This window comes from Perca flavescens, chromosome 4 (assembly GCF_004354835.1).
Source record: "Perca flavescens isolate YP-PL-M2 chromosome 4, PFLA_1.0, whole genome shotgun sequence".
NCBI lineage: Eukaryota > Metazoa > Chordata > Actinopteri > Perciformes > Percidae > Perca > Perca flavescens.
Window position 1 is genome coordinate 15,981,761 of NC_041334.1, and position 19,015 is coordinate 16,000,775.

At 38.6% G+C, this 19,015-nt stretch overlaps 1 protein-coding gene across 1 annotated transcript; it reads left to right on the forward strand.

Annotated features, from left to right (window-relative positions):
- Nucleotides 1-176: 176 nt before the first annotated feature.
- On the forward strand, nt 177-14,506 carry LOC114553689 (immunoglobulin-like and fibronectin type III domain-containing protein 1). Its single transcript, XM_028575027.1, has 21 exons — nt 177-213; nt 4,078-4,245; nt 5,028-5,167; nt 5,449-5,548; nt 5,670-5,696; nt 6,085-6,133; nt 6,250-6,445; nt 7,199-7,312; nt 7,407-7,569; nt 7,712-7,984; nt 8,759-8,883; nt 9,053-9,194; nt 9,300-9,593; nt 10,702-10,878; nt 11,007-11,135; nt 11,301-11,609; nt 12,384-12,469; nt 12,564-12,756; nt 13,065-13,361; nt 14,055-14,381; nt 14,502-14,506. Exons 1-21 carry the CDS (start codon nt 177-179, stop codon nt 14,504-14,506), a joined length of 3,351 nt encoding a protein of 1,116 aa, XP_028430828.1.
- The last annotated feature ends 4,509 nt before the right edge of the window (nt 14,507-19,015 follow it).

Consider the following 19,015-nt stretch of genomic DNA (forward strand, 5'->3'; position numbering starts at 1 on the left):
TTACAAATCAATGTCAGCCTTATGAATGCTTGGAACGCTATGCTTGATTCTGAATACTGACAAATATAATAAATACTGATGTAGCTACATCAATTTTGACAGTTTGTTCTTTGTGTTTCAGCCAAAAAACTCAAAACTCAAAACTCTGAGCTGGCAAACAATCGACCAACGCTGCAATGACTTCTAAAACAAACCAGGACCCAAAAGCCTTTGGTAAGTTGGCAATGTGAGGGACTTTTTAGTGTGTGTTCTGTTTTAAAATATTGAATGGTTGTTAATAGACTACCATGCTGTATTATTAAGTTATAATTTAGAAACATTTAGCATAAATTATACCAAACAAATTTCTGTAACAGAAAATACTTGAGATATGACTGCAGAAGAGAAAGAAAGAAGTCAATTTTACGTAGGACTATATAATACCACAAATAACAAATTTGCCTCAAGGGGCTTTACCATCTTTATGACACCCTCTGTGACCTTTGACACTCACTTTAGATCAGGAAAAGTTCCCCCAAAACTTATGCCGCGTTCTATTTACCTCGCAACTTGTTATTTACGAGGTCAAAGTTGGAAACACGCCCCCTGACCTCGTAGTTACGAGCTCGGAACGCGTACAACCTCGCAGTACCCCGAGTTCAAAATCCAACATAGCTGCCCCCTGTATCAACAGTTTTGAAAGCTGCAGTAACATAAAGTTATAAGCACTTCGGTCTCATTTGTGTCTCACTAAATCAGTCATTCACACAGGCATGTCCAACTTCTATCTGTGGAAATGTTGTTACGCTGTTTGCATGCACAAAAAACGGCGTAATGTGTTATCAACTGGTTGCTAACAATAGCTAACCGGGCTAGAGCTAATGAACAATGAAAATCCGGCTTTTTAATAGAACGCATTCAACTCGGGTATGACGTCATTCCCAGTTGCGGCTTCCGAGTTCCGAGGTAAATAGAACGCAGCATTAAACTGAGAAAAAATTGAAGAAATATTAGGCTTAGGGGTGCCAGACAGGTCTCTCTCCTGGCATTTAAGATGGTCATTGTCATGTTTTGTTTCGTTTGTAATTTCCCTTTTTTATGTTTAAATCAAAAGCTCCAAAAAGGATCTAAACCAATTAAAAGGTACAACGTACGCATCATATGACCATACTCATACTTTGTATTGCGATTTTCATTTATTACGATTCTAGAAGTATTGGGATTTGATTGTATTGAGTATTGCGATTTTCTTTTCCTTCTTTACCGGAAGTAAAAGTGGAATAATACACCTCTAGACACATTTATCATGAGACATTTCTAAAAACTAAGTGTTTTCTAAAAAAGGATGCACATCACATGTCAGTCAGGCAGTCTGACATTTTTTTTTATGTGTAAAGAAGTACATAACATGGATTTTCTGCTTTTGGTCGGTTTTGCTGGAAACAGATATGATGGAGTCGCCGTCGGCGGTACAGTATTAATGGAAAATATTTAGGTGCGGCATCCCTTTAAAAACCAATTTCTAGCTGGTGTTTTGATTAAATAAATCGGAATGTGATTTAAGATTTGGTATGGTATCTACATATCCTAGTGAACACTGGCACGGTTTAGAAACATAATAAATCATAAGACTACAATAGTTCCATATCGCTTAAGAATGTATTTTACTGCAATAATTGTGGGACACATTCAATTTTGCACATGGTAATTACTTGTTTGGCCTATCTGTATTATGCAGCAGTAAATTCATGTCAAAGGTTCAAGCCCCAAGATGAATGAAGCCGCTATGAGTCATAACGAGGTGTGATGCTGGTGCAGAAAAAGGATTAACAGACAGTGGATGAACTTTCTGTTGTGTGCTGAGTCATGCTATAGCTAAAATCCTAGAGAGAAATAAGGCTGACAAAAAGTGTCACCCATCTCTCTTTAGCTGTTTCCAACACTACAGGAGGAAATTCTTAAGGGTTCCAAAGGTGATAGTGCTGTTGACATTGACTATGTTTGCCCTAATTCCGAAAAAGACGATATTCCGACTAAGCTGTTTACATAGCTATTGAAAGTGAGTATTCCACTAATATTCCTCTAGGCTTGGGTGGCCTAGCGGTATAGGCTCTGTTCTTGATGTCAGGGGCCACAGGTTTGATTCCAACCTGCGGTCCTTTCCTGGATTTGTGGTGGTGATGGCTAGAGTTGGGTATCGTTTGGGTTTTTTCCGATACCGGTGCTAAACTGATACTTTTAAAACGCTGCCGGTGCCTGAACTGAACTTTTTAATCAAGTTAAAAAAAGAAGAACAAAAAGAAGGGCACTAAACAACAGTCAGCGACATTAAAGAACGGCTTGTTTATTGCTCAGGCCATATGGTCAAAATTAAAGATTTAATAATAAAATAATAATATAATATATTATTACTATAAAAGTATAATATAACTTATAACTAACTTCTTTCACCAGTAAATTGCTGTTGAACGACAAAAACAACCACCTAATGGGAAAAGGGTATTTTATAATAACTTTGAATGCACCACAAGGCTACCTGTTTTAAGTGAACGCACCGTCTGTGTTGTTTAATTCCGACAACGGCAGCTGTTGCGCTGCAGAGCATACTGTAACGTCCCGCTGATGGAATCCTCTACATGAAATACAGTCACACTTTACACTGTTTAACGTTAGCTCTCAGCATTTTAACCGTGTTTAATCCAGCTGATAGCTAACGTTACCTGCTGTCGAGTGTAGTGTAAAGTCAGGCACCAAAATGAGGCACCAAATTTTCGTTCTTATTTGGTCTCCGCGTTTTGGTACCCAACCCTAGTTACGGTGCAGTGGATATGACACATGCCTTTGGTGTAGAAGATCTGGGTTTGATTCCCACTGCGATACATCAACCAATGTCTCCCTGAGCAAGACACTTAACCTCTAGTTGCAGAGGCGTGCAACCTCTGATATATAATATCAGCGTCAGCTAAATGACATGTAATGTAATATTCCCGTTTACATGTATCCGTGCAAAACAGGATTTTTTTCAAAGTTTACCAGCGGTGGAGGACTTTTTGGACCGTGCGAACACAGAGTCCCTCTTTCATTACTTCAAACAGCTTCTTGAAAAGGCTGATGTAGGGATGTGTGCACAATCCAAAAACCTGTTGATATCCAAGTCTTTAATAATGTTTAAAAGTAGCTGTGTTTCTCCTTCTTATCATGACTGCAGCCCTGCAAACTGTTGGCTGGTTGATTTGTGTACAGCAACCATAGCGACGCACAGAGCTGACCATAAGGCTGCGGTAAAAACCCAGATTGAGATACATATTCCGTATGCGCTGTATACATGTCCAAACAATGCCTCTAAAACACAAATAATACCGGAATATCTCACGTCTTAATATATTCGGAAAAAGGCCGTATTCGGAATATCCAACCGGAATATGCTGTTTACATGACCTGTATCAAATTCGGAATATTTTCACATTCGGAATAATAGTGGAATATTGGTGTGCATGTAAACGTACTGATTGAGGCACCTCCACTTCATCATCATTCATTTACATAAAATGTACTTATTTATTTTATAATAGAAGAATATTAGTTTTAAATGAATCCATGACAAATTACCACCATTTTAACTGAGATGTTTTTGCAATCTATATGTTTGCCTTTAGGCACAAATAGTTTAATCCAAAATACATCCTAATCAGAACAGTTCAAAAAATTAGAGTTTTTGCCAAGTGTCAGCTGCAATGGTTGACAAAGAGAAAGTAAATACTGACCTCTTGTGGAATTCTAGCATAACTGCAACCAAAAGTAAAAGTGTGTAATGCCCATTTAAAGTCACCATGACTGTTTACTATGGTGCTTTTTTCACAAATCTTGGATTTAATTGTTATTAAATATAATATAACAGTTTTTAAAACTTAAAGCTTCGGAGGTTTAAATAATGCTATCACTTTTGAGATATAGGGCAAGAAAAACTGCAGCTCAAAACATATTTGTAAGCATAGCCAATCCCATGGTTTTGCTCAGGCATATTTTAACAATGTGAATAATGAATATTCCCAAACTAACATTTTTTTGTTCTGTTTCTTTTGCCTATGTTTGCTTAAGAACCTCACACAGCAGAGTCTTATTGGTATGTTCTGGTCTTAACAGTGGCTATCAAGAAAAGGTCCAGAGTTCCCGGGGTAATGATCACTCAGTATGTTGAGGAAATGCCTGCAGGAAAGACAACACCTGACTTCACTCGGAAACCAATGTCTGTGACTGCTCAAGAGGGTAAATAACAAAACCCACAAAGTAGAACTTTGGTAAAAACAACATAATGAAACACTATCTACAACTGCATCACTAGCTGCATTTACGTGGACCCTAATATTCCAATAATAATCAGAACAATGGCCCAATCAGAATAAAAATGCCTCATGTAACCCCCTCAAATGGAAGAGACTGGCCAGATCCAGCCTGATTGGTAGGATTTTTTTAAATCAGGTTGAGAGGGGTGTTGTAAATGTAATGTCTCATAATGCATTCAATAGGAAAATATTAGTGCCTTATATCCATGTAAACGCTTAATTCAATTGTTTCTCTCTGGTTGGAATAAATGTATTCTTTCTGCATGTTTGCCCCATGTGGGGGGGGTAACATTAGGTGACGTTGCTTCAGGAGGGACAGAAACATGGCGGTAACAGAACTGCTCTGTTTCTGATACAACTTTTTAGTTAGAGACATAAAAAAAATAATAAAAAAAACACAACAAATTGTTCAAAATTCTTTTGAAAAAATTATGAAAATGAAAGCCGGAATCCACCAAACCAACTCAATTTTCTTCTTTCCGGCATATTAGACACTTCACTGCGGCTGGAACCACTTTGCGCTATTCAAAACAAGTTAAATTCAGATGAAATGCTTTGGGGCAACACACATCTTATCGGATCACTTTATTTAGTGTCCATGTAAAGAGTTGATTTGAAATTTCTAATCAGAATGATGATTTGAAAAAATATTGACCATGTAACGGCAGCTACTGTTGTATGGCTCTCGGTATTTTGATTTTTCAGGTAAAAAAGGATTTTTCAAAGCTATGGTTAGTGGAGAGCCCGCACCAACTGTAACATGGGGGCGTAATAAGGGCGAGGTTGATGACCCACAAATATACAAGTCCAGATACGATGAAAGAGCTCAAGAGCACATCCTTGAGGTGAGAAAACAGTATGCAAATAAAAATGCTTAACATCTCGTATAAAACAACAAATATATCTTATAACAATGTATCACCATCCACTCTCCTGTACTTCCATACTTCCTGATTTGTATTAAATATGTCATTTCCAGACAATTATTTAAAAGTACACTAAAGTGAAGTGCTTTGATTTGCTCTTAATCAAAGTACTTCACAGTACTTGATTAATTAAGAAAGCTCAGAAACTAATATCTAGCAACTAAAGATGCAATCTAACTACGAAAAAATTGCTTTATCAGATACTCAAGATAAAACCAGATCAAGCTGACACCTACAAATGCATCGCCACCAATGAGTATGGAATGGCTGTCTGCACTGCAGCTCTTAAGGTTATTGAAGGTAAAAGACAAATTATTACTATGCCATATGTTCATTGCAAATAAATCAAATTAAAGTATAATATACTGGAGCTTTGACTATTCACTAATGATTTCTTGTTTGTATTTTTTTTCTCTTCCAGTTGGCTTGAAGAAGAAAGCCCAGGCAGGTATGAAACTAGAATTAGAAGTAGCTTAAGTTTTCTCTTTCTATCATTCATCAATCCACACATTTCTTTTATAGAATTACAGAGAGTTCCTGATTGGGTTTTTTCTTCTTGAAATTGGACCTCATAAAAAATACCAATAATGTGTGTTGAACATGGTAATAAAATACTGAGATCTATGCTGTAATTAAACAAATATGCAGAGCAAGACCCTATGGATTTAAAGATAAACAAATTATTTCATCCAGTGTCTTTTGTTTATTTTTACATTTGAAGGATTTGATAAAACCATTTTCAACAAATATGTTTGTGAATCATCATTTCCCTTTAAAAAGAACAATCTCCTTTATCTCTTTTTTTTCAATTCACGGTACATCTCATTTTCTTTTAGCAAATGCAAATGAAGCACCACAAGATTTCAGAAGAATGCTTAAGAAAACGTAAGTTTATCAGAGTCAAATTATTATTTTTTGTATGCACTGCTACTGTATTTTTTTTTAAATATGTACTGCTGTAGAACCCCAAAATACATGTAACTCTGTTCTTCTCTTTTCAGTGTTGTTGTCCCCAGAAAAAAAAAACTGCCACCAAAAACAGAAGGAGAAATTGATCCTAAGCTCTTGGAACTGCTTATCAATGCACCAAAGAAGGACTATGAAAAAATCTGTGCAGACTTTGGTGTTTTTGACTTTCGCTGGTTGCTGAAGAGACTCAACCAGTTGAAAAAGGAAAGGGCAGATGAGCAGGCAAAGGTACTGTACTGTTTGCAGTTTGTAACAACTGCACATGAATTCTGTATCATGTATTTTGAAGTTTGCAAAATGCTGGTGAGGTTTAAAATAAGGTCGAAAATTAAAGTGCATTTTGAGCTGTGAGAGTTTATATAATTTGCTTATAGTGTTTTAAAGTGGGAATAGAAAACCTGGTGCTGACTTCACAGAGTAACTCAACACCAGTCTGTAAAGTAATGTTCCACGGTCTGGTTGAAAGTTTAAAGCCTGTTTCACCTCTGGGTGTAGTCAGAAGTGTGCACTTGTAATCACACCAAGTAGTGATTATACAAGCCTTCCGTGATCGTGCACAGCGCACCCCCCCCCCTTCAAAAGAGGTAATTATCTGCAATCAAGTTATTGCGCGCAAAATTTTGCCGGATGACAATCTTCTGAACATAGAGAAATACAGAGAGAGAGAGTTGTGTGGAGCTGATAGTCTTAATTAGCTTTGTAGCAACTCATTTGGCAATGGCTTGAATGTAACGGACGTTCAATAATATCAAAAAGTTACGCACTAAAGCTTTAATATACTCTTTAAAAGCATATCTCTGATGAAAAGGGATTTTTAAAGGATTTTTTCCAAGTTTTGAAATGATTAGTTTTGCCCGAGGCTAAACCAGCCTTAACATCCACTGTTCAAGGCCCACTTTAGTTAAAATTGTGGCTTCAGCAATGAAATTCAGAGCAATATTTACAGATACATGCATAGGAATTTTTTGTTTTGTTTTGTAGGTTGTAGAGCAACTGGAAAATGTGAAACAAATAGAAGTAAAACCCAATGGGAGAGCTGAATTTAGCCTCGACATGAAACTACAGGATCCCAACAGTGCCATTAACCTATACAAGGTGAGTTAATATGTATTTAAAAATAAACTATTTAAAACCAATCACTGCTTTAATAGAAAAGAAATCAAACAATCTAATCAGTTTCTCTAAAAAGGATGGGGAATCTGTTCCTTATGGTGATGATGAAAATTCAAAGCATAGCCTTAAGAAAACCGGGACAAAGTATGTTTTCAGCATCAAAGATCCTCAGCCAGAAGATGCTGGATTTTACCAGCTTGATGTTGAAGACGCAAATGTCCTCGCAACTGACTTCCAAGGTAAAGTGCAATTATTGCTACTGTAATAAAACAAGATGATTGTACTGGCATTTGGTGAGACAACTCAAGGCACGTTTAGGAATGAGGAGTCACTCAATTAATCCACCAGTAAATTTCAAATCCACCCTTCCTCCCTCCTCAGTGCCTGATGTGGATTTCATAGCCAAGATTAAGGACGTGAAGGCCTTTGAAAGTGAGGACGCCATCTTTCAGTGCGTCTTATCAACACCTCTCAACAGAATTACCTGGTCAAAAGAGGATTCTTCACTTGAACATGGGGACAAATATGAGATCACTGTCTCAGAGGACAAGCTAATTCACACATTGAGAGTTAAAGACTGTAAAATAGCAGATGATGGGGCATATTATGCCATTGCTGGAATAACAACCAGCAGTGCCTCTCTCAAAGTGGAAGGTAGGATATCTCTTTTTATATACAATACAATACAATACATAATAAAAAGTAATCTTGATAGTGTGACAGCCATCTTTGTTTATTTAAAAAATGTTTCAACAAAAGTAGAAGATTAATTTTCCCTACTTTAATGTGTTCACGGTAATTCAGCGGATCCAAATGGTAAAGGCCGCAAGGGCACCCAAACTGGGAATCAAGATGACCTGATTAAACTAGCATTGGAACAGCAGGCCAAGCTACAAAAACAGAAAGACAACTTGGAGGCAGCCAGACGAGCACAGTCTGAAAAGGACGCTGCAAATGCGGGAGATGGAAGAGATGGTTCTGGTGATGGGACTGGTGGCAAGACTGGTGGCAAGACTGAAGGCAAGACTGATGGAGACGAGGGTGATGGAGACGGCACGAATAAGAACCTCCTGACAGATGGAGATGATGGAGATGATGGAAATAAAGGAGATGATGCAGAGGATAAGAAAAATAAGCGAGTACGAACTGGCCCTTTGGTTCCTGACACAGTTATAGGTAAAATCCTTGCATTGTGTGAAGAATAATGCTCTGGTGATTGCTATCCTTCATTTGCTTATGCCGTAAAATAGAAAACTGCATCGTCTCTACCTTTGTTTGCTCTGCAGTCTCTACTATTAATTTATGGACTTGCACACTAAAATAGTCAATTATAATAGAATAGTAAATATAACAGAGGTTACGTATCGCCAAATACAATGCACACATTTTCATAATTAAATTTTTTTTACTTGGTTCTTACTGTTGCAGATTGTGGTGTTCAGTTTGTCAGTGGGCTCTCAGATACTGTTGCTAATGTTGGTGAACGGGCAGAGCTGTCTTGCAAACTAAGCAGTGAGACCTCTGATGGACGTTGGTATAAAGATGGGAAGCTGGTAAGTCAACTATTTTGGAAGAATTATGAGTATAGGATTACTGCCATGCATCTTTCTGTTTCCTAGCTTGCAAAACCGTAATGATCCATCATAGCCAAAAATATATAGTGCATTGCATACCTCAATTTATGAAAATGTTTGTCTGATGAATATATTTCTATCTGACAAGCTAACCAATGAGGATGGTGTAACAATTATCAAAGATGGAGCCTGTCACAGGTTGATAATTGATTGCTGTAAAAAAGATGATGCAGCTGTGTACCGCTTTGAAGCTGAAGGCCGTAAATCAGAAGCAACACTTCATATTCAAGGTCAGAATAAAAATGAGTAAGAAGGTTTAGTATCAATTGATACATTTTCCCATGGGTTAAAACGGTTCAGGTTTTTCACAAAAACTTTTTTCTCTAACATTGAAGATCCACCAAAAATTGACGCTGATGCACTAGGAAAATTCACAAAGCCAATCATTATAAAGGCAGGTGAAAATGCCGAATGGAAGCTGCCATTCTCCGGTGGGGCACCGATGAATATACAGTGGTACAAGGATGATGACGAGCTTTTGCCCGCTCTCAATGTGAAGATTGAAACATCAGCTACTGAAAGCAAACTACGCCTTGTTAAGTGTCAAAGGAAAGACGGTGGAGAGGTCAAAATAAAGATAAAAAATGAATTTGGTACAACTGAGGCAATTTCCAAACTTATTGTATTGGGTGAGTTGACAATTAGAGACTTAAAGTTTGCCATTGTTCTGTATGTAAAAAGGAGATCAATGCTTTTTGCTGTTAGTATGACTTATTTTCATTTCCTCAACAGACAAACCCACACCACCACAAGGACCTGTGGACATATTAGAAAGTGCAGTAACATCTGTTGAGTTCAAATGGAAACCACCAAAAGACGATGGTGGATGCCCGGTCACAAACTATATCATAGACCGCCAACAAATTGGGCGCAATAAATGGTCAAATCTCGGTGAGATCCCTGGCAGCAACCCAAGTTACAAAGATTCAGATGTGAACCCTGGAAGGAGATACTGCTACAGGATCAGAGCCAAGAACTCAGAAGGCATCAGTGACTACCTGCAGTCAGAGGACATACCAGCTGGTGTATTACGTAAGTCTTTAGTTGGAGCCATTTTTGCTGTTGTCTGATGAAAACCTCTTAAATTCTAGGGAAGCAGGTAAAATATTATTTTAAGAAGATGCAATATTTCAGGATTTCATCATTCTTTCTAGATACACAAACATTTGCATATGGCCTTTGAGTATTTAAAGGCATACTATGTAACTTTTCCCTTACATAGTATGCCTTTAAAAGAGGAGGATTATTATTATTATTATTATTATTATTATTGTAGGATGTCATTTTTGATACTTCCACTAAGAGTTGCCAGGAATCAGCAATGTTCAAATCCTAACACCTCGGTGCTTTAATCAGATCTACCTGGCCTGATGACCAACTTTCCACAATGTACAACAGTAAACATTTTGCATTAATTTGAGGAAAACATAACATCATCCAACTCCTTCAGTTGAGGTGATAAAAGTCTTGACTTTGAGAACACACAGTGAGGTGCAGACCATTGTGTGTCCATCAAATTTAATAAACTATCTTCTCCAGTACATCATGCTTTATTCGCCAAACACTTTATAGCTCTCTTGCTGGTTTCAGCTATCTATCAAATTGAGTAATTTGGTTAATAAAGCATGGAATACTGGAGTTGTGCAGCATGTTTTAATTTTGGAAGTAACAAAAAAAAAAATAGAGCAGCATAACATAATATCACAGAATAGTTAACATGTCATGTTTCCCCCACAGGTTATCCTGGATCCCCAACAGCACCAAAAGTGGTCAGTGCCTTTAAAGACTGCATCAATCTGACATGGTGTCCTCCATGTGACACTGGAGGAACCAAAATAGTGGGATACAATTTAGAAAAGAACAAGAAAGGCACAAATTACTGGAGCCTTGTAAACCAAGGAGGGCCTATTACAGGTATCCGAATACTATGGCAAGCTGCAGGAAATTACCAAATAAAGTGTGAAACTCAATGCCTGCTATGCATCTGCCCACATAAATGAGCATTCCTAGTCATATGATAACCATTTCTTGCTTTTCCACAGATACAAAGTTTGCAGTGGAAGATGTTATTGAAGGGGCAGCATATGAATTTAGGGTGTCTGCTATCAACCTATCTGGTGCTGGACATCCTAGTCTTCCATGTGACACAGTAATCGCAAGAGATCCCATGAGTAAGCCCGTCACACTGAATTCTTACATTCTACTACAGTTGTCTTCACTGAAGATTATTCAACTCATGCTGACATCCTGTTGGACAAAATGCTGTTTCTAGCTCTTTGGTAATTATAAAAACACTGCAACATTGAGCCAATAACCTCTAATTACTGTAATTTCAGAACCCCCAGGCAAAGTCACAGACCTAAAGTTAACATCCTCCAATTACACCACATTTTCACTGGCTTGGACAAAACCTAAAGAAATTAAAGGAGTAGAGGATGAAGCCCAAGGCTACTACGTAGAGATCAGACCAATAGAAAACCTTGAATGGACCCGTTGTAATGCCATCCCAATTCCTCTAACATCCTACAACGTGCACGGCTTAAAGGCAATGGCCACCTACTGGGTGAGAGTAATTGCCACTAATTATGGAGGTGATGGAGAACCTCAAGGCTTTGACAATTACATCATTGCCATGCCTCCTCCTGGTAAGATTTGAAATTTAAATCAAGAACCTGTTTCTATATAATGTCCTGATCAAGTTTTATTTAGTATCTGCATGAATAGCAAATAATCTAAGTTGTTCTTCCATAATACATGTGCACAGTGCACCCTTTGCCTATTAAAACCCTATGCCTGTCAAAGGTACGCCATAGCTCTGAACCAAGAAAATATAGGCTAGCCTGCATAACAGCTTTCCTTTTTTTCTTTTTTCTATAGTGTAGTTACACTATATATTTTTTTCATATCCGTGGATATTGCAGGTAAAGGGTAAAACTGTTTTGACAAGACAGGACAGCCCAGCAAAATACTGAAGCAAAATACAGGTTGGGCTTTCAACCAACCGTAGCAATTTAAAGGCATGGCACAACAATAAAACACCACTGCAATAAAGGTTTTGTTGTTTTTAACCAAAAGAGTTTCATGCATGTGGATATGTACGTATTGAAACTGCTTGTTTTGGTTTCTTGGTTTATTTGGTCACCTTGTGGTTGTGTATCATTTGCAACACTGAAATAGGTTCCAATAACAGATTGCAATGTGGTATTTTTAACAGCTGGTGTACCTATACGTCTACAGAAATAGAAAATATTCAAGAATTCAAACAAAGGCTTTTTATTTCTTAATAATCTATCAGTAGACATTATTTTAAAAAATCAGAGACTAAAAATATTATTTTAAGCAGAATGAAAAACTTCCAGTTTACATAATTATATAATTACAAAAATCTAAACATTGTATTTTAAATTTCCCCCTCACAGTAAAGCCAAACTTTAAAGACCGCAAAATGAAGACCTTTGTGGTGGTTAGATCTGGTAACACAGTCCGTCTGAACATCAACTTTGAGGTATTGTGCCAGAAGTTCTCCTCCTAATGGGTTCATCGAGAATGTATTTTATTTAATTTACAAATTAATGTGATATCTTTCTTACTGTCTACAGGCCTCCCCAGTGCCACAAATCTCTTGGCTAAAAGATGGTATTCCAGTGGCCAAACACGTAACTATTACCAACTCTGATAAAGGCTCTCAACTGTTAATCCCGACATCTGAGCGGTCCGACAGTGGCATCTACACCATTATGGTCAAGAACATTGTTGGCCAGGCCAGCATCAATGTTGAAATCAGAGTTACAGGTGAATCTCAGTGTGCATGGCCATGAAGTACTACGGTTCATGGCTTGATATATAAAAACATATCACAAACACAGTGAGGTTACAGAGACTGAATGTATACTCTTTTATGGCCGCATTAGAACTATTATTATTATTATTAGAACACTTGACCCAATAAATCCCAGTTGGATTTATGGAATGCAAGTGTTAAACTGCAAAGAGAAACTGAGCTATATGCAGATACTGTATATGGTACCGTTTGTTGCATAGACAGATACACTTTTGCAACTCAGACCTCTGTATCTCTGTGCCTCTAAATCTGGTTGTAGATGATCCCAAGCCTCCAGGTCCAGTGGAGCTGGAACAGAACACCCCAGGAACAGTGACTCTGTCCTGGACTCCCTCTCCAGATGAGAAGAGGGATGACAGACTACACTACATGGTATCCAAGCGGGACTCTTTCAAACATACTTGGAGGACAGTGGCAGACAACCTCTTCAACAATAAGTTCACCATTATCAATATTTTGCCCGGACGGGAGTATAACTTTAGGGTATTTGCTAAAAATGACATTGGTCCTTCACCACCTTCTGAATCGCCTATGTTTGGAACCAAAAAGGAAAAAGGTTTGTGCCTGTGGGTTGATCACAAAGTCATCTGAATCAATTCTCACTTTCCTGTACACAACACTAAAACTTGGTTCGTATGCTGAAGTACATGTTTATTTACCAGCAAAAGATGCCTCACCACTTATATTCTGAAATTTAAAACCACTTCTCACCAAACCAGATCTCAGAACAGTTTAACTCTAGTTACCCCTTAGGTTTAGGTAAACCCAGCCCAATCTGCCGGCAATTCTTGTTTACATTCAACATGGCGGCCACCGAAGCGCAGCAACCCGTTGATGCCGTTGTCGCTGCTACGTCACCCGGATCATTGGTCTGATTGGTTGAAGGACTATCCAATTGCGTACAGAGTCATTTGAACTATGCCTGTTGATCACGCCTCTTGTGCAGTAGAACATACAGAGCAGACTCCCCAGACTAATGTTCAATCTTAAAAGATTGAGCTTGGTGTGGTGATAACCAGACTACCTTAGGTTAATACAAGGGTTGGGTATCATTTTGTTTTTTTCCTGACAGTGGTGCTAAAACAATACTTTTAAAACGGTGCAAGTGTCTAAATGGCGCCTGAACTGATACTTAAAAAAAAAAAAAAAAAAAAAAAAAAGACACATGGCAAGGACACTGGTACAAGCGTAAAACTGAACTATTATAATGCTGTTAAACCCTAACTTTAAGCATTTCTTTGTGTTTCAGGAAAGTTCAAAGTAAACATGCCAGAGACAAAATCCTTTGATTTTCAGTCACCTCCATCATTTATCGTTCCCCTGAAGAGGCGCACAGCTCCACAAGGTTACGAGTGCTACATAAGCTGCGCAGTAAAGGGTGATCCAGCTCCACGTGTGACATGGTACCACAACAACATCAGCCTGAACACAAACACCAACTACCACATCACCAATGTATGTGGAGTCTGCTCCTTGCTCATACTAAGAGTGGGACCCACATATGATGGGGAATACAAAGTCGTCATTGAGAATAAACTTGGGACATCCGAATCCTCAATGACACTGAATGTCAGAGGTATTACCACTTGTATAAGGTTTAAGAATATCACATTTTTCCATAAAAGAGACATATTTTAGTGTACACTACAGTATGTAAATAAAACACACACTGACAGTATCAATATGTTTCTTACAGAGTGAAGAGCTGCAGCTGGACAGAAGCTGAACCAACAGATTTCCTACTGTGTTTTAAATTAAGTACCCTACATTTGTGTGACAAATCCTATTCATTTTGAGTTACTTAATTTCCCGCTAGTGTGATGCACCACTATATAAACACTTAACTTTAGAAAGCTCCAGAAAACATGAATTGGATATTTCATCATCCTGCTTCTATTTACTGAAGATGAGGTCAAATACACTGCAAAATGGCACACATTGTATGTTTTCTATTGTTTGAGTTCCACTATGCCCATTGATTTAATTTAAATTACATAAAACATTTGTCTCATTTGTTTCAAAGTTATAATGATTTAACACTGACGAATAATTGACCACTAGCAGCCCTATTTGGCAATGTGTTGCTTTATCTCATGCATAAGTATACTACACATATGTAACACATAAAGCGGTTTTAGCAGCTTAATGTTAGACTAGATAGAGTACAGGGCTTTGTAAATTCAAGTAAAGTCTTATATGATTAGACAGACTGCACGGTTTCATCTTGATGTCCGATGTTCTGTTCTCCACTTGGCTATGTAAGTTATTTCACCAATTAAATAAAAGACTAACTTTGAAAGGTGCAGATTGAAAATTAACGCATACCCTGTTATGTAAAAAATATACGTTGGCAAATAAATGAGGTCAGCAGCCAAGTTGCTAAAATGAGCCTACTTCACAATAAACTCTCATCACTATAACACATGGGCTACATCACACATACCACTTGACCATGTTTGATTTTGCATCGACTCTCCACGCTGTGTGACGGAAAGCAACATATGACCGTCAATAATTATCTATAATTATGTTGCAATTCTTTGAATGACCCTCGCTGTCTACCAACGCTACGGTTGCACTTTCTTTATCTAGCCTGCTACTCGGCTCGATTACCACTGGTACTGGCCGGGTACCAAAGAGGAGAATTTCGTGCTAACCGCAAAGAGAGTCTGCATGTATGTGGTGGCACATTGCCAAAGTAGATCAGCACTGTGAAGTGTAAATTTACCAAAAAGTGGTGCTTTCAAAGATAAGGGGTTAAGGAGAGATCAGCTTTTTATGACAGCAACATCAATACAATAAGTGGCAGCATTTACCGCAGGTACTCGACAAATACTGCCTTGCATGGAAGCAGGATTCTTGTGATATTACAAGATAATGCAGCTTCAAGTAATAGCCCAGACACACCAACCAGACGGCCGACTGTCGACAGAAAAACCAGTCGGAATGATGAGTCGGGTCCCCGAGGTCCAAAAAACTGCCTCGGAACACACTGAGGCGACACCGACTTGAGAAACGTAATATGTCTCCATAGCAGCAGGCGGCGCTACTTTGTATTGTTGCCCAAGAAATGAAAACCGGCAGCTGATAGGACGAACGAGTCACATGGGTTTGTTTTCTCCGGAATTTCAAAGCCAGACTGTCATGGCGGCTTGTTCAGAATACGATCTCATGTTGTACTAAAATAGAAATAGGCCATGCAGTTCCTGAATCCGTCTTCATTTCAGCTCGACAAAGGTCAGATTAAAAGATTTTCGTCAGATTTTGAGAGACTCTAGTCACGCTCATCCCGCTCGCCATTTCCGGGTGAGTTCGACTGCCCTGTCTCCGACTGAACATGTCAGGTCGGCCAAGATGAAGGCCGACAGCTCCCCAGACGGACGACGGCACGAAACACACTGAACAGACTTGAGTCACCGACCTCGCCAGACTGTCCAACGGCCAATTATCGGCTTGGTGTGTCTCGGGCTTAATGTGTTTGTGTCCAAAACACCATGGTTCTGACCAATTTGCGCTTTGTGGGGAGCTACTGGCAGCTACGGCCTTGGTTTAGTTGTGTGTGATGACACTTTATGTGAAGGAAAACACAAATTTCAGGAGGCAGGTTACAATTCAAAATATACATATATATTGGAATATAAAACAGTAAGAGGGCTTTAACATCAGGGAACTGGGCTCGGATCAGAGAGCATTTGACCACAAAGTCTAGTTTGTTTGATAAGTGTGTGAACACGATCCATGGAGCATTCAGGTCCAGTCAAGCCACCCTTTACCAGCGCCAGCCAAAAAAAAATACAGCTGGGTGGCACCAAAAAATTCTCTATGCAGGAGAAACCCTGCAATTGTTTTGTTGGTGGCCACAAACTTGTTTAAAAATGACTGCTAAACTTGAGTAAATTTGTAAGTGAGTTTCAATTTCAGCTCCATGGAGGTGGTGGGCATGATTAGTGCAACCAGGAGTGGGAAAGTAAAGTAAATAAACTTCAATGCTTCACATACGTAGTTTTGAGGTAACATTACTTGGAATTTGCTTGAGTGTCTTGGTGCATCTAATGGAGTGTTTTGCCATAGGATCATTTCTATGGTTTTTACACTGTGGTCTTATATTTTAATGCTGGATATGTGCAATCTTTCCACCACTGCAGTTAGGCTACATAACATGCTGTCACGCCCCCCACCCAAGCAGTCGCTGTGAATGGTATGGGAACATGAGTAGCTAGGTCAAAGAGTAGCTAGCAGAATAGACTACGTGATACCTTTTCAAATCCAGACTAGAAGCCACACTTTGCTGAATCCATTTCACTGAAGACACGTAACTGTTAGCTCTTCCAAGTCCGTCCAGTCCTCCTCTCCTCCTGCCATATGGCCAAGCGCAAGTCAAAGAAACCACAAAAAGAAAATACATCAATTTCGTCAGAGTCACCAGTATCACAGTCCAGGAGAAGGAGAAACTCCTATACTTCTCCAGCTTTGTTGTTCATTATTACCTTCTCAGTCAGGGTATCTATAATGTTTTTTTGTACAACAGCAGCACAGTCTCAACCACCTGAGTCTTTTACAACAACGCAAAAGAGAATCACAAACCTGCAGCAGGTGATAAAGATGGCGGACGCACAATTAAGTTAGCTAACTTTTACAGGTGTTTTTTTGCTTCTTCTGCTGCGCCGGTCATTGTGAAATACTTTTACAGATTTAGTTTGAACTTAATTTCGGCGTTGCATGGAAGAGGGTGGGTGGTTATCTATCACAGTATAATAACATGGCTGTGCAACGGCTGCGTTGCGTTTAATTTCGCTTGGGAGCGCTGTGGAACAGAGTGGTCAATGCGAGATGTTTAGCTAGCTAAAGAGAACGTAGATACCGGATATTGTTAATTGCCGTCAAAGTAAACGAATTACGTTTGCCATTTTTTTAACAAATGAGTTTATATGATCCAATGAGCAAATTGTTGTATGAAAGTATGCGTATGAAATAACTGTCATACGGTATGACACAATTCTTTCAGTCACAACTTTTTATTATTATTATTCTTTTATTATTATTTTTTTTATTTGTTTATTTCAGTCACTTGTAGTGTGTGCCATTTAGAGGCTAAATTAGAGGATAGTATGAAGGAAAATGTTGGTCAGTGGTTTTATTTTGAAGACTGTCTTACAACCTTGTCTTTTCAAAATAAAATGTCTTACTAAGGCATTTAAAAATGACACCTGTTGTGTTTGTATTTTTGGCACTACTTGACCGAGCAACTTCAGGGTCACGTTTCAGTGACATCGACAGCCCAGTTATTTTGTGAAATGTTAATAATGTTAATGATGTTGTACATCATTATCAGTAGGCTACTATCTGCTAGCTGCTCTGTCATGTCATGTCATCTGTCATGTCATGTATAATTTTGTATCACAATATTAATATAGTACATTTTTTGGATAATCAATTGGGAAACAGTTTGAAATGTCTGTGTTTGGTTAGTGCAAAAGTCCTGCAGTGATTTGTAACACTATCCACAATGGCCTAATACACCCAGAGATATTCATAGGACCACGGTATAAATTAAAATTTCGCTAACAAATTTATATTGTCTCATGGGAGACTGTATATTGTCATGCACAGCCCTAGCCTACTTGGTACAATATCACAGCTCAGTCTGACATAAATCAATGACAAGAATAGATGTAAATTGTTTAAACTGAAAACCACCATGGCTAAATCATTTCTCTCACTCACTAGACTGATAAATGTTTGGGTGTGGAGGAGAAGATCTTTGCGCTGGAGAAAGGCTGAGGTTGCAGAGGAGTTCAGCTCCACTACAGCACAGCTAGAAGATGTTGAGGAAAAGGATGAGCAGCAGGATGAAGATGAAGCAGAGGATGAGGAGGACAAGGACGAGGCAATGCAGGAAGAAAAGCCAGTGGAACAGGAAGTAGCGGGGGGGAGGGAGAAAAAAATGAAAGAAGAGGAAGAAGAAATTACACCAGAAGAGCAAAAAGACGAGAAAAATACAGAACAGAGTGAAGAGCAGGAGGTTGCTGGGTTGACGGCAGAAGAGGAGGTCACAGAAGAGACTGTAGACGGTCACATTTTGGCCGAGTTTTTGGAAGAGGAGTTCTCTGAAGATGTGGGAAAACGGAGAGACTAGAGGAAGAGTCAGCTGACTTAAATAGTGAGGTCTTCACGGACGAAAATGAGGACAGGTAGTGTCACTTGAAATGC